This window comes from Ceratotherium simum, chromosome 35 (assembly GCF_057802395.1).
Source record: "Ceratotherium simum simum isolate JZ-2026a chromosome 35, ASM5780239v1, whole genome shotgun sequence".
In the NCBI taxonomy this organism is placed as follows: Eukaryota; Metazoa; Chordata; class Mammalia; order Perissodactyla; family Rhinocerotidae; genus Ceratotherium; species Ceratotherium simum.
In genome coordinates this window covers 18,258,673-18,271,945 of record NC_141934.1, presented here as the reverse complement: position 1 = coordinate 18,271,945, position 13,273 = coordinate 18,258,673, and the positions used below count along the sequence as shown (strand labels likewise).

Here is a 13,273-nt window from a genome sequence, read left to right as displayed (position 1 = left end):
GGTGCTTTCCTATATAACTCCTGTAATCAGTGTAATCCTATAAGGTGGAAATTGTGATTCCCATTCTGTAGATGGGGAAACTGAGGCTCACGAAATGCAGCAAGATAAGATTCAAACCTGGCCCCGTCTGAGTCTCCAAGTCCTCATCCTTTCACCAGATATTATCCTGTCTCCTTGGAGGCAGTAGATGATGGAGCTGGGAAGGAGAACGCAGATCCCCCTTCCCCCGCTCTTGACTTGCGCTTACCTGCGTCTGTGGTCCATCCTGCTGTGCCCCTGAGGGTGGTCATCTGTGATGCCTACAGGGTCAGCCCTCCAGAGACCACGGTGATCTGTGTGCGGGGGCAGGGACTGTACCCCACGTTTGGCTTTGAGCCCTCAAAGCCACAGCAGGCACAGGGAATGACCCATACTCCAACCCTCACCCAGAGGGGTAGAGTTTCTCACTCCTGGAAACCTGATCCTCGGAGCTCTGATCTTCTGGGCTGGTGGGCAGCGGGTGAGGGCAGCAGGCAGGGGCCACGTCTCCCCGGCCTTATCGCCGGCCCATTAGGAATGGGCCTGAGTGCTTTCCAAAGCTGATTAATGGCCTGCCTGTGACCCGGAGTGTCATTACTGCTCGGGCTGGGGACCCCCCAGCTGGGTCCTCTGGGTCTTTATTGCTAATCGTAATTGATGCTTTCTGTGTGGTGGCAGGGGAAGTTCTATCTGGTCATCGAGGAGTTGAGCCAGCTGTTCCGATCGCTTGTCCCCATCCAGCTGTGGTATAAATACATCATGGGCGACGACTCCTCCAACAACTACTTCCTCGGAGGGGTCCTGGTCATTCTCTACAGCCTCTGCAAGGTGAGGGGGCCCTGAGGCTGGGGGGGTGGCCTGAGGAAGACCCCATCCACTAGCCGGGCCCCGGGGCAACGGCGGAGCCTGGAATCACCACCCTAATCTCTCTTTTTAATTGAGGTAGAAGTCACACAACACAAAATTAACCACTAACCGGTTTAGAGTGTACAATTCAGTGGCATTTAGCAGGTTCACAGTGTTATGCAACCACCATCTCTATCTAGTTCCAAGACATTCTCATCACCCCAGAAAGAAACCCTGTACCCATTCAGCAGATTCTCCCCGTTCCTCCCCTTCCCTCCCCCCAGCCCTGATAATCACTAGTCTTTCTGTCTCTGGATTTGCCTACTCTGGACAGTTCATATAAATGGAATCAGACAATATGTGACCTTGACCTTTTGTAGCTGGCTTCTTTCACTTTGCATAATATTTCCGAGGTGCATCCACATTGTAGCATTGCAACTCCTTTTTATGGTTAAATCCACCCTAATTTCTTGCCTACGAAGCTCACCATACGCTATCCTTTCACATAGTCTTCTTCTCAACAACGCTTCAAGATACATACTATCATTACTCCCATCTTATGAGTGAGGAAACTGAGGCTCAGAGAGAAGTAACTTGCCCAACATCGCTCAGCTAGAGATAACAGAACGAGCATCCAAGCCAGGCAGGCTGCCTCCAAGGCCTGGAGCTCTTAACCTGCAGACCACACTGCCACTGATTTCTTTTCTGTTCCTCTTAAACTGCACACCCCCTCAACTGCACAGAGCAGTGTGCAGCACTTCTCTTTTCATCATTAGTACAAATCAGTTTTTCCTCCCTAACAATAAGTACATCCTCTTCTTTTTTTGCCCTTCTCTATTTCTGACTTTAGAGAATCCTGGGGGAATGCATGCCTTCTTCTCTTTCCTTCCTCCCAGGAGGACTAGCTGGGCAATCCTTGCAATGTCAGACACTGGGGCTTATCTGGCCTGTTGATTCTGATCAACTGGCAGTGGCTGATGGGAGTGCTGAATGGAGAAGGATTATCAGGCCCTGACTGGGCTCAGAAGAAGAGTGCTGTGATCCATTAGCAATGCCTGTCCTGGGCTTGGGAGGGGGTAAAGCAGTATGCATGGCATGTATTTGCTCTCCTGGCCCAGAGAGCAGGGAGACTGTTGATGTAAGGCAGCAAGACAAAAGCCAAGCAAAACTGATGGGATGAGGAGCTCCAAATGGGAGGAAGTGCCCTGAAAATATTTGGAGTTAAAGACGAGAGGGTCAGGGGGTTGTTCAGGAGAGGTGACAAAGATCCCGAACAACCCTTGGATACGTTTCAGCCATCATCGCGCTCTCCTTTCAGTCATTCGACATCTGTGGCCGTGTGGGCGGAGTTAGGAAGGCCCTGAAGCTTCTCTGCACCTCCCAGGTGAGTTGGTTTCGGATGCTCCCGACTGAGTTCACAGGAAGCAGGAGCGGGAACCAGATCTCGCGGTGCTTCTGAGCGTGTCGCTCCAGAGAGGGTCCACCGCTGTGTTTGTCTCTTTCCACTCCCTCAAGCAGAATTATGGGGTCCGGGCCACAGGGCAGCAGTGCACAGAAGCTGGCGATATCTGTGCCATCTGCCAGGCCGAGTTCCGGGAGCCTCTGATCCTTATGTGCCAGGTGAGCAGGGCCGGGCTGGGCTATCGGGGACTGAGGCTGGGGAACCCCCAAACCCTGCCCCATGCGGGAGTCCCACGTGCCAGTCCCATGACCAAACTTCGGGCATTTGGGATGGGTCTTTGGGAACAGTGTTGTCAAGACGAGAGTCAGATCCGGTTCCAATCTCCGCTCTGCCTCTTCCTAGCTGGCTGGCCTTGGGCAGGTCACTTCACCTCTCTGAGCCTCGGTTTCATCAGTAAAATATAGAAAATGAAAAATTCAGTATGACGTCGTGTCAGAATATCCTGGGTGGGTCAGTCCATCTGCCTGAGCCTTGGTTTTTCTCATTTCTAAAATGGGTATCATAATAATGCCTGCTTCAAAGAGCTATTATGATGAAATGAGGTCATCTCTGATCTCATTTCAGAGCTAAATTTGAAAGAGATAAATTTGAATTATTCAGCCATAAACGTTGCTATTATTATAATTGTTATTATCAGTATAATTATTATTACCCTTTGTTTTCATTATTAGTGGTGGGTCACCAACCCTTAGCAGTAACTGCTGGTCAGTCCCTTTTAACTCCGTAAATGTGTCCCCCCTCCTCCTCCCCCTCCTCCTGACCTCAGGGCTAAGATGTCAATTCAGCAAATGCGTATGAGTCAAAGCATCCTATCAGACACGGGGAGGGGAGGCAGAGGGCACACAGACCCTGTCCCCGCCTCTGGAAGCTCATGGTCTCCTTGGGGAGCCAGGCACGTACGTAAATAACTATGAAACAGGCAGGCTGATAAGTGTTGTGTAAGAGAGATTCATGCAGCATCCCCGGGGACCGGGACAGAGAGCGAGGAGTTCCAGGTTGGGAAGGCTTTTGGGAAGAGGCAGAGCCTGCGGACTAGAAGGAATGGGGGAGCATATGCCTCCTCCTCCACCACCACCACCACCTTCTGGGGGCAGGAGGGCAGGAGGTGGGGTCCTTTTTTGGCATCAGCAAATTTCTTAGTTTTTTGCTGTTTGGGGATTTTAGGAGGTTCATTTTTCATTTTATTTATTTTTAAATTGAGAATATATTTGCACCACTCAAAATTCACAAAGGAGACTAAGGGGTCATGATGACTGAATGCAGTGTGGGACCTGGGTTGGGTCCTGGAGCAGAGAAAGGGCGTGAGTAGAAAAACTAGTTTGATGAAATCCGAATCAAGTCTGGAGTGTAGCAGATGGTAATGTATCAGTGTGGCTTTCTTAGCTTTGACAAATGTGCCACGGTCATGCAAGATGATAACATTAGGGGGAACTGAAACTGGGTGAGGGGGATACAAGGGCTTTCTTACTATCTTTGCAACTGTTCTGTAAGTCTCAGATCATTCCAGAATACAAAGTTTGTTTTTAAAAATGTTTTAAAGATACAAAAAGGAAAGAGTGACAGGCCTCCTACCCTGTCCCCAGCTCCCCAGCCCCCTAAATACCCACACAGGCAACCATTGTTGTCAGTTTCCTTTATATCTTTCAGAACTACTATATAGAATTTTAAGATATATATATACACACACGAACGTGTCTTTTTCAAAAAGTCGTAAGTTGTAGCGTATTCTACCCAAGCCGCATTCTGCATCTTTCCTTTTTGACTTGAAAATCTGTCGTAAGAGGTTTCTCCTTATTTGCGTATCATCCCATTTTGTGGATAGACCACAATTTGTTTAACCATTCTCCTATTGATGGGCATTTAGTAGCTTCTGATCTTTCGTTATGACAAATGTGACTATCATGAGAGATCAGAAATGGGGAGATCTATAACGCCTACCTGGGCCCATCATGTTGATTAAATGAGTTAATTCAAGTGAAGCCTTTAGAACCACACCTGGCACGTGCTCAGGGCTCCATTAATATCAGCTCTTATTGGCACACGTTCCATTTCACACATGTGCGAGCTCTTGGTAGGATAAATTCCTAGCGGTGGAATTTCTAGGTCAGAGGGTATACAGATTTGACAGATATTGCTAAATTGCCCTCCATGGAGAGTGTATCTGTTTACACTCCCAGTGTAGAGTGTGACACGGCCTCTTGCTCCCGATCCCCCCACCCAACACTCTGCGTTATCAAGCCTTTTTTGAGCTTTGCCAATCTGGCAGGTGACAAATGCCATCTCCGTGCAGTTTTAATTTGCTTTTCCCTAATTATGAGCAGGGTTGAGCATCTTTTCACATGCTTCAGAGCCATCTGCATTTCCTTCTCAAGAGCAGTGATTATTTGAACATGACGTCAAGGTGAACATCTTTCTTCTTCCGTTCTGGCAATCTCTCCAAGCCTCTGTCTGCTTGTCTCTCTCCCATTCTTCTCCTGGTGCTGGATTAGAATTCTAGGGAGGGGTTGGACAAGACACCGTTGTCCCAGCTCTAGGAGCAACGGCCACACCCAGTGGTGGTTGAAGCCCACAAGCATGACCAGGCCTTGCACATGTCTTGGTCTTGCTCTGCTGCTGTGAGCCGGGCCTAGAATGGCAGAGATGACTTCCGCAGGTGAAAGGGCCTCAGTAATTCCTAAATGCACTCAATGAATGAAGGAGTCAAGTGATACCTCCTCCATAAATGCTTTCCTGACTCTGCTTCCCCAGACTGGTTGGTGCTTCCAGCTACACAGCCTCACAGATTCCTGTGTTTTTCCATCATAGCACTTAGCCCAGTTGTCAGCTAGATAGTTAACTGGGCAACTGGTTGTGTAAAGTCTGTCTCCTCTTTGCCAAATCATAAGTAACTTGAGAGTGGCAACCATGTCTGTCTTGTTTATCTTGTCACAGTACTGACTCAGTAAATGAGGGATGGATGGATGGATGGATGGATGGAAAGAATAGGATGGATGGATGAGTGGATGGATGGATGGATGGATGGCCTGAAGGAATAGGATAGATGGAGTAGGATGCTGGGAGGGAGGTCTGGAGGGAGAGATGGATGGATGGAAGGAAGGATTAGGATGGATGGATGGAAAGAATAGGATGGATGGATGGAAGGAATGGAATGAGATGGATGGTGGCCAGGGGGAGGAGTGGGTGAGTGAGTGCAAAGCTGGGTGGATAGAGGTGTAAGTGTGTGGATGACTAGGTACGTGGGCAGATGGATGGACAGATGGGTGGTGAATAGGTGAGTAGAGGGGGGAATGGATGGGTGGATGAATGAATGGGTGGATGGATGGATAGTTGGATGGATGGATGGATGGATCAATGGATAGATGAACATAAGGACAGATGGATGAGTGGATGGATGAAGAGCCCACTAGGCTAAGGGAACATCCTGTCTCCCCTTCAAAGGGTCATCAAATTAAGCTCAGTGTGTCACTCACACCCACTCCCCACCATTACCCCCAGAACCAGGGCTTGGGAAACAGACGGCCAGTTGAAGCTGGCCAGGCAGACACTGAGCGTGCGCAGGGGTTAGAGCTCTCCTCTCAGGTGGTGCACTTGCCCAGTTAGTCACTCATGGTATTTATGGCGTGCCTCCTGCCAGGCTACAGGGGCTCAGAGAACAGGCATTTTGAACACAAAGTCAGAAACTTGGCTTATTTAAAAGGACCCCTTGCCAAAGAGAAGAGTCAGAGCATGTTAGAGAACAAACTGCCCTCCAGTTCTTTTTTTTTTTTTTTTAACAGTTTATTTATTTATTTATTTATTTGTGAGGAAGATCAGCCCTGAGCTAACATCCATGCTAATCCTCCTCTTTTTGCTGAGGAAGACCAGCTCTGAGCTAACATCTATTGCCAATCCTCCTCCTTTTTTTTTCCCCAAAGCCCCAGTAGATAGTTGTACGTCATAGTTGCACGTCCTTCTAGTTGCTGTATGTGGGACGCGGCCTCAGCATGGCCGGAGAAGCGGTGCGTCAGTGCGCGCCCGGGATCCGAACCCCGGCCGCCAGTAGCGGAGCGTGCGCACTCAACCGCTAAGCCACGGGGCCGGCCCCTGCCCTCTAGTTCTTGGTCACTACGAGTTTGTTTTTTTGAGTGTTGACAATATAAAGGAAAGAGGATAAGAGAATAGCGACTCTGGTTGGTTTTGTGCTTAGAGGTGCCCCCGCTTGATGCTCTAGGGCAGGCTTTACCTGTCTCCATCCGTACAGTCACCTTGTGTGGGAAATAGTAACCCTATTTTACAGAGAAGGAGACGGGCTCAGAAAGCCTGCTCTGGATCTTTGAGCAAGACCTGGGGAGTCTGGTTGGAACTCGGGGTGAGGGTGGGGGGGCACCCAACCCCAGGGGCTCCTTGCCCCACTCTGTGCTCCGGGAGGCACAGCCAGAGAGCTGTTAACAATCCAGTGTCTCCTGCATTCCGTGACCATCAACCCACCCAACCTACACTTCCCAGCCCGAAGGGGCTCGTCCTTTCTCCAGGTGCTGGAGGCAGTCCAGGGTCATGAACTCCAGCCTGGCCCCTGGGTGGGCTTGTGTTCTTCGAATCTCCTAATTTGGCACCAGATTCTGTCCTGCCTAATTCTCTGAGGAGGAGACCGTGAGCTGCTGGAGGGCTGGGGCTAGGTCTTAATCATCCCAGCGTCTCCAGAATCTCCCAGCTGACCTGCCCCAGAAGGCATTCATTTGTCAGCTCCATTTACAGAGTCCCGACTGTGCAGGCTTGGGCTGGTCAGTGGGCATACGCAGTAGCAGCCACTGCCTCCTGGGCGGCTGCTGGGCCTGCTGACCCCTGGGTCCTGCCCTTCAGACCAGGGTGAGAATCTGGGCGTGGCCTTCAAGGCTCTGCGTGGCCTGCTCACCTCCTCACCCCCACACCCCTACACCCACCTCACTGTGGCCACATTGGCCATCCTTGAGTGCCTCAAACGCCTTCCCATCTCTGGAGCTTTGCACAGCTGTTCCCTCCAGCCTAGAATGCTCTATTCTCTCCCCTCTCTTCATCCAGTTAACTCCTACACATTCTTCAGGCCTCAACAGAAGTGTTGCCACCTCCAAGAAGCCTTCCTTGACTTCCCCCTAGATCAGACTGGTCCCTCTGTTACATACCCCTGTAGCATCATGGCATTCTCTATTAGAACACTGTCCACAATTTGGCACCTACTGCATACCATGCTAGGAATGGGTTTACAAGAAGCTTACAGTCTGGCATGGAGAGACAGATAATAAACAATAAACAGACATTATGTGATAATAACTATTACTGTCATAATAGCCAACACTTATGGAACACTTACTATTTGTCAGGCATTGTTCAAAGTGCCTTCTTTTTTATTTATTTATATTTTACTTATTTAAAAAACATTGTTTAGATTCTTATATTATCATTTTCCCCAAACTTTTTATTTGGAAGAATTTCAAACCTACAGAAAAGTTGAAGGATAGCAGAAAGAACACCCTTTTGTCCTTCATCTAGAGTCACTAATCATCAACGTTTTACGTTTGCCTTTTCTTCTGTGAATTTTTCCCCCTAAACCTGTTGAGAATGTTGCTGACATTTTGATTGTTCATCCCTAAATATTCAGCATACGTCTCCGAAAACAAGGACATTCTCTCCCATAACCATAATTCCACTCTCACACCCAGGAAATTTAAAATTGATATAAAATGCCAGTATTAAAATACATATTCAAATTTTTCCAATTGTCTTCAAAATATCCTTCATGTAGGGCCTTTCCCCCCATCCAGGATACAATCAAGAATCATATACTGCATTTGATTGTCATATCTAAGTGCTTTTAGTGTTAGTTAATCTTCCTATGAGGGGAGAACTCTTATCCCTATTTTACAGGTGAGGAAACTGAGGCACAGGGAGGTTAAATGGCTTGTCCAAGTTATATAGGCAGAAAACTGTGGAACCCGTGAATGTTTCCAATCTCCCTACATTTCTCTTGACCCCTGTGGTCTGTTCTCAACCCAGCCACCAAAGGGATCTTTTAAAAATGCAAATCACACCAAGTCACTCCTCTGCTCAAAGCCCTGCCGTGGCTCCCTCCTCCTCTCAGAATAAAAGCCAGAGTCCTCACAGTGGCCCACAAGGCCCTACACAATCTGTACCCTCCCATCTCCACCTCCCACCCCCCACCCCCAGCGCCAGCCACACTCTCCTTGTGGTTCCTCCAGCACACCAGGCATACTCCTGCCTCAGGGCCTTTGCACATGCTGTTCCCTCTGCTTGCAGCACTCTTTTCCCAGATATCAGGGCTCACTCCTTGCCCTCCTTCAAGTTTTACCTAAATGTCAGTATCTCAGTGAAGTCCTCCAGGCCACCCTGTTTAACATTACAGCCCTTCCAGGCGCTTGCTACCTGCCTTCCCTGCTTTCCCGTCTTAGCACTTACCACTGACATCCTCAACATTTTAGAGATTCATTTTGCCAGTTGTCTCTATGACTAGACTGCAAGCTCCACGAGGGCCGGAATTGTCTGTGTTGCTCACTGCATGTCTCCAGCTCCTAGGACAGAGGCGGGCGCGTAGCGGACGCTCAGTAAAGCATCCTGGTCGTCCTGATTGCTGTCCCCCCAGCACGTGTTCTGTGAGGAGTGCCTGTGCCTCTGGCTGGACCGGGAGCGCACCTGCCCGCTCTGCCGCTCGGTGGCCGTGGATGCCCTGCGCTGCTGGAAGGACGGAGCCACGTCGGCCCACTTCCAGGTGTATTAGGGCTGACGATGAGGCTCACCTGGGAGATGATGGGGGTCTGCTCTGGGGACTCCCTGGAGAACAGCCTCGAGCATTTACTCTCTTGCCTCCCGCCTTTCTCCACCTCTTCCCCTAAAGCCGGGCCCCTGCCCCCCAACCTGCACCTCCCTGTCTCGTTCAGTGCATAGTGTGTGCATCCTTCCCCTGCAGACGGGGAAGCCTCTGACTCACACTTGGTCTCCGCCCAGGTAGGTCTCCCCATCCCCTCTCCAAGTCAAGGAACCGGTAACAGACAAGTCCCATCTGTCAGTTATTTTAACTCGTGGTGGCCTAATGTTGCACCCCGATGCTGCAAACTGGGGAGGGGCCTGGAGATCACACCCGCCCCACCCCTCTCAAATTGCCCAGGTCTGCAGATTAGAACCACTGTGAAGTATTTTCCAATACAAGTGCTGGGCCCCACCTGATCCCCACAGTAACTAGTGTACCACACACTTAGTGTGAGCCAGGCACGGCATCGAGCCTCCTGCTTGGTGACCTCCTATAACCCTCACAGCCCTGTGGTGGAGGTACTGCTGTTTCCTCCGTTTTACAGACGAGGAAACTGAGGCACAGAGCTCCATGTGGTACTTTTCCCAGGGTCTGCCAGTGAGCGATGGTGGACTGAGTTTCCAGCACAGAGCTCCATGTGGCACCTTTCCCAGGGTCCCCCAGCGAGCAACGGTGGACCGAGTTTCCAGCCTGGGCTTGGCTGGCTTCAGAGCCCCCACTCCCAACCACCATGCGGACCCACTGCTCAGCCCAGCAGACATGGTTTTTAACAGCACGAGAGGTGATTTTGATGCCCATCAGTGCGCAGGTGCATAGCATCTTCGATTTGGACTGCACTGAGAATGCTGACTCCTGAAATCTAGCTGTGGCTGGGCCGTGGAAAGACTTGGTCCATAAGATTGCTGTTTTGCTGGGCTCCCGCTGGGATGCTCCATCACGTTTGGATATCAAGAAAGGCCAGCTTTGGTCCAGACGCAGGTGTCCCTGGGTCTCCCCACTCATCTTTATTTCTTTCCTCCTCCTTCTGTTCTTGTCCTCTCCCTCACTTAAGTCGCAGGCTTGTCAACAGCTCCTGGGGACATCACCTTCACCCCGGTAGCCTTCAGAGCAAAAAAACAATCCATGTTATGGATTTTTCTACAAGCCAGGGTGGTGGCGCAGAGCACAGTAGCCACCAGTGTTTCTATAATCTCTATACCAGAGTTACTAATCTATAACAGAACAACTTCTGCCCCCATGAGACATCCCTGCTTTGAAATCTGGGAGGAGATGGCACGGGTGATCACTTAGAAGTCACTGGAATCTTGCCTGCTCTACCCCTGTCCAAGTCTCTTCTTTCATTGTCAACCTCAGCACAATGGGCTAGCGCCAGCGGCATTGCAGAGAAAGCAATCTGTGTGGCTAGTGAGCAGATTAGCAAGAAAGCGCCAGGAGAAATGGTGGGAGCCTTGCTGCCACCTCTCTCTCAGCCAATATTAACATGCCCTCCCCATCCCCAATAGATTCAGAACATTGGCCTTTATGTGCTATCAAGCCAGGACCTTTTCCTTTGCCTGACATCCCTGGCTCTTTCCTGGTACCCAGCAAGACATCCCTTCCAGGGCAGCGTGGCGTCTTTCAAGCTCTGTTACTATGGCAATGGCTGTGCTGTTACAGTCCCACTTGCCTGGATAATCAAGTCGAAAGGGGAAGCGGAGGGACGTGGGGACGGGTGGACGTGGCTGCTCTGTTCCCCCTGCCTCGAGGAACAACCGAAGGGAGGCAACAGGAGCTTTTGCAACTGGTTTTTATCAGCAAGATGGCCCTGCCTGCAGACGCCATCAAAGAGGCACGAGAAATTGGAGCTGGAGAAGACTTATTAAAGTGCCAGCATGTGACGGAGCAGATAGCGCAGTCTGTCGGGAGTCAGGCCTGGAATTCTGATTCCAGACTCTGCGTGGCTTTGGGAAGTCACTTCCCTTCCCTGTAGCCTTCTGGAGGGTGACAAAACCTAGTGTATTATCTGCTAGACCCAGGGAAACTAACAATGTAGATTACTGGTGATTACCCCAATGGTTTTGTCAATTACACTTGTGCCACCGGAAAAAATCTAAGGTTCTGAAAATAACAAGTCATACCTCTGATACTATGAAGAGTGTCTCATGTCGGGGACACTCGGGGACAGGTGAGATAGTTTAGTGTAGGATTTTATTTATTCATTCCCAAGCTTCCAGGGGAAAGTCCCACCTGGAGGCTTTCTTTTGAGTAGGAGGATTTAACTTCTGCTCTGGGAGGAACAGTGGCCAGCGCAGAGTTTTCCAAACACCAGGCTACGTGTATTCCCCAACACGAGTGTAAAGGCAGCCAAGAGCCACCGTGGGAAAGGAAGAACAAAGCCACTCTCCTTCACCCATCTTGGCTCTGCAGCTCATGTGTTATAAGCAGGAGTCACTGAGTATCAGATCGGAGTATCTTTCTCTTAATATTTTATGATTCACTGACTCAAGTTCCACGAAGTCCTTGGAAATGGCCCTCTTAAAGATCTCGAGCATAATAAATGTGAGAGAATAGAAGGGCAACCTTGGACCTGGATGTAACAGGTTCCTCACCTTCCTGAGAGGAGAGTGTGCGAGGCATTGGGAGACATCCAGGCCACCAAGACTCGGGGTTGGAAAGAGGAACTGTAAAGCGGGTCCTGGAATCTTTTAGTACTTTTGTTCTGGGCTTTGGTGAGCCGTCTTTGGTGTTTTTAACGCCCCCTAAGTTCCTTTCTGCCAATAAATATCATCTGTTGACGAAATTGACGTTCATGGTCTTGAGTCCCTGTTCACCTCTTGAAGCCAGGTGGGACTGTTTTGGACACATGCGAAGAAGCACTTCATGCAGTGGGTGGTGATCTGATGTTACGTTTCTCCTCAAAGCAGAGCTGGTTGAGTTGCACGTGATTTAACAAGGAAGTGCTCCCAGGAGAAACCAGTAAGGGAATGAGTGAAACAGAAGAGAGAGGGGGAAGAAGCCAAACAAGAGGGCAACTTGTGAAGTCCCAGCTCAGCTTGGTCCCACAGGGAGCTCTGGAGCTCTGCATCTCAGAGTTTGTCCTGCCCCCGGGGTGTTTGTACTCCCACCCACACTGTCAGTCCTTGGCTATGGGTTGATGGTGACAAGGAATCTCTCAGGCACTCAGGCTCTCCATTGAGGAAGCCCTAAACTGGAGGTGTCAGGTGCCAGCAAAGTGCACAAAGGTGCGGGATGGGACACAGAACTGGTAGAAGGGATCACAGGGGAGCTCCATGTGGCATGTACAGTGCCCACTACGGTGGTTAATATAGCACGTATGGACCCAGAATGTATCATCTGACTCCAGAAGGGTTTGCCCAGGTGCCAGATTATGATGGATATTTGAAATGTAAATTAACAGCATTAGCTGACAATTCATGCCTCTCAGGGCAACATTATGAAGCCAGCCACAAAATCGTCATCAGGTAGAACCTTTTGGTTGCAGTCATTTGAAAACCAACTCAAATGTGGCTTAAATAAAAGAACTTGATTTGGTTCGAGTAACAGTGTGGGCTTCAGGTACAGCTGGATTCAGGAGCTCCAGTGATGCTATTAGAATCGTGTCTTTCCATCCCTCAATTCTGTTTTCCTTTGAGACAGTTTGATTTTAGGCAGTCAGATCCCACGTGGTGGTAAGATGGCCTTTAGGAGCTCTATGCTTATGTTCTGTCAGCTTCACAACCCCAGCAAAGAGAGCTTCTGCTTCCCCCAAAGCTCCAGCAGGAGTCCTGAGGTTGACTGTCATTAGTTTGTCCCCAAACCAGTCACTTTAGCCGTTGGGACTCAGAGAGTTGGCCAGGCCTGGGTCGAGTGTTGAGCCCTGATGGTGGGGACAGGGGTAGGTGGGAGGGTGGAGTCAACCCCTTTAAGTCACATGGACTGAGAGTGGGGAAGGAGTGGGTCCCCAAGGAAAAAGAGAGGGTCTATTATCTAGAAACACAACCTGTCCTCCACCTACCATTCTCAGGAAGAGACTAGAACTTGGTCTCTTGGTACATCTGAGACCAGGTGAATGCGGGTGGAAGCACCCCACCCAGAGGGGCCCATCAGTCTGCAGGCTCCTTAGCTAGCCACATGGTGCCACGCATAAATGGTGGTTCTGTGCGCTGACCTTGAACTACTGGGCAAGGTCC

General features: G+C 49.9%; 1 protein-coding gene across 8 annotated transcripts in view; it reads left to right on the top strand.

The window, feature by feature from the left end:
* The window catches only part of RNFT2 (ring finger protein, transmembrane 2), a 67,610-nt gene extending 54,625 nt beyond the window's left edge, over window positions 1-12,985 (top strand). For 5 of the 8 annotated variants that reach the window (XM_087424151.1, XM_087424149.1, XM_087424150.1 and 2 more), the window contains 4 exons: window positions 697-846; window positions 2,183-2,248; window positions 2,380-2,484; window positions 8,866-12,985. In XM_087424151.1, the coding sequence (XP_087280277.1) occupies window positions 697-846; window positions 2,183-2,248; window positions 2,380-2,484; window positions 8,866-9,189 (645 nt within the window). In that variant the 3' untranslated portion in view covers window positions 9,190-12,985. The remainder of the gene's footprint in view (window positions 1-696; window positions 847-2,182; window positions 2,249-2,379; window positions 2,485-8,865) is intronic. The other 3 variants (XM_087424152.1, XM_087424153.1, XM_087424154.1) reach the window with 3 other exon arrangements.
* Window positions 12,986-13,273: the final 288 nt, after the last annotated feature.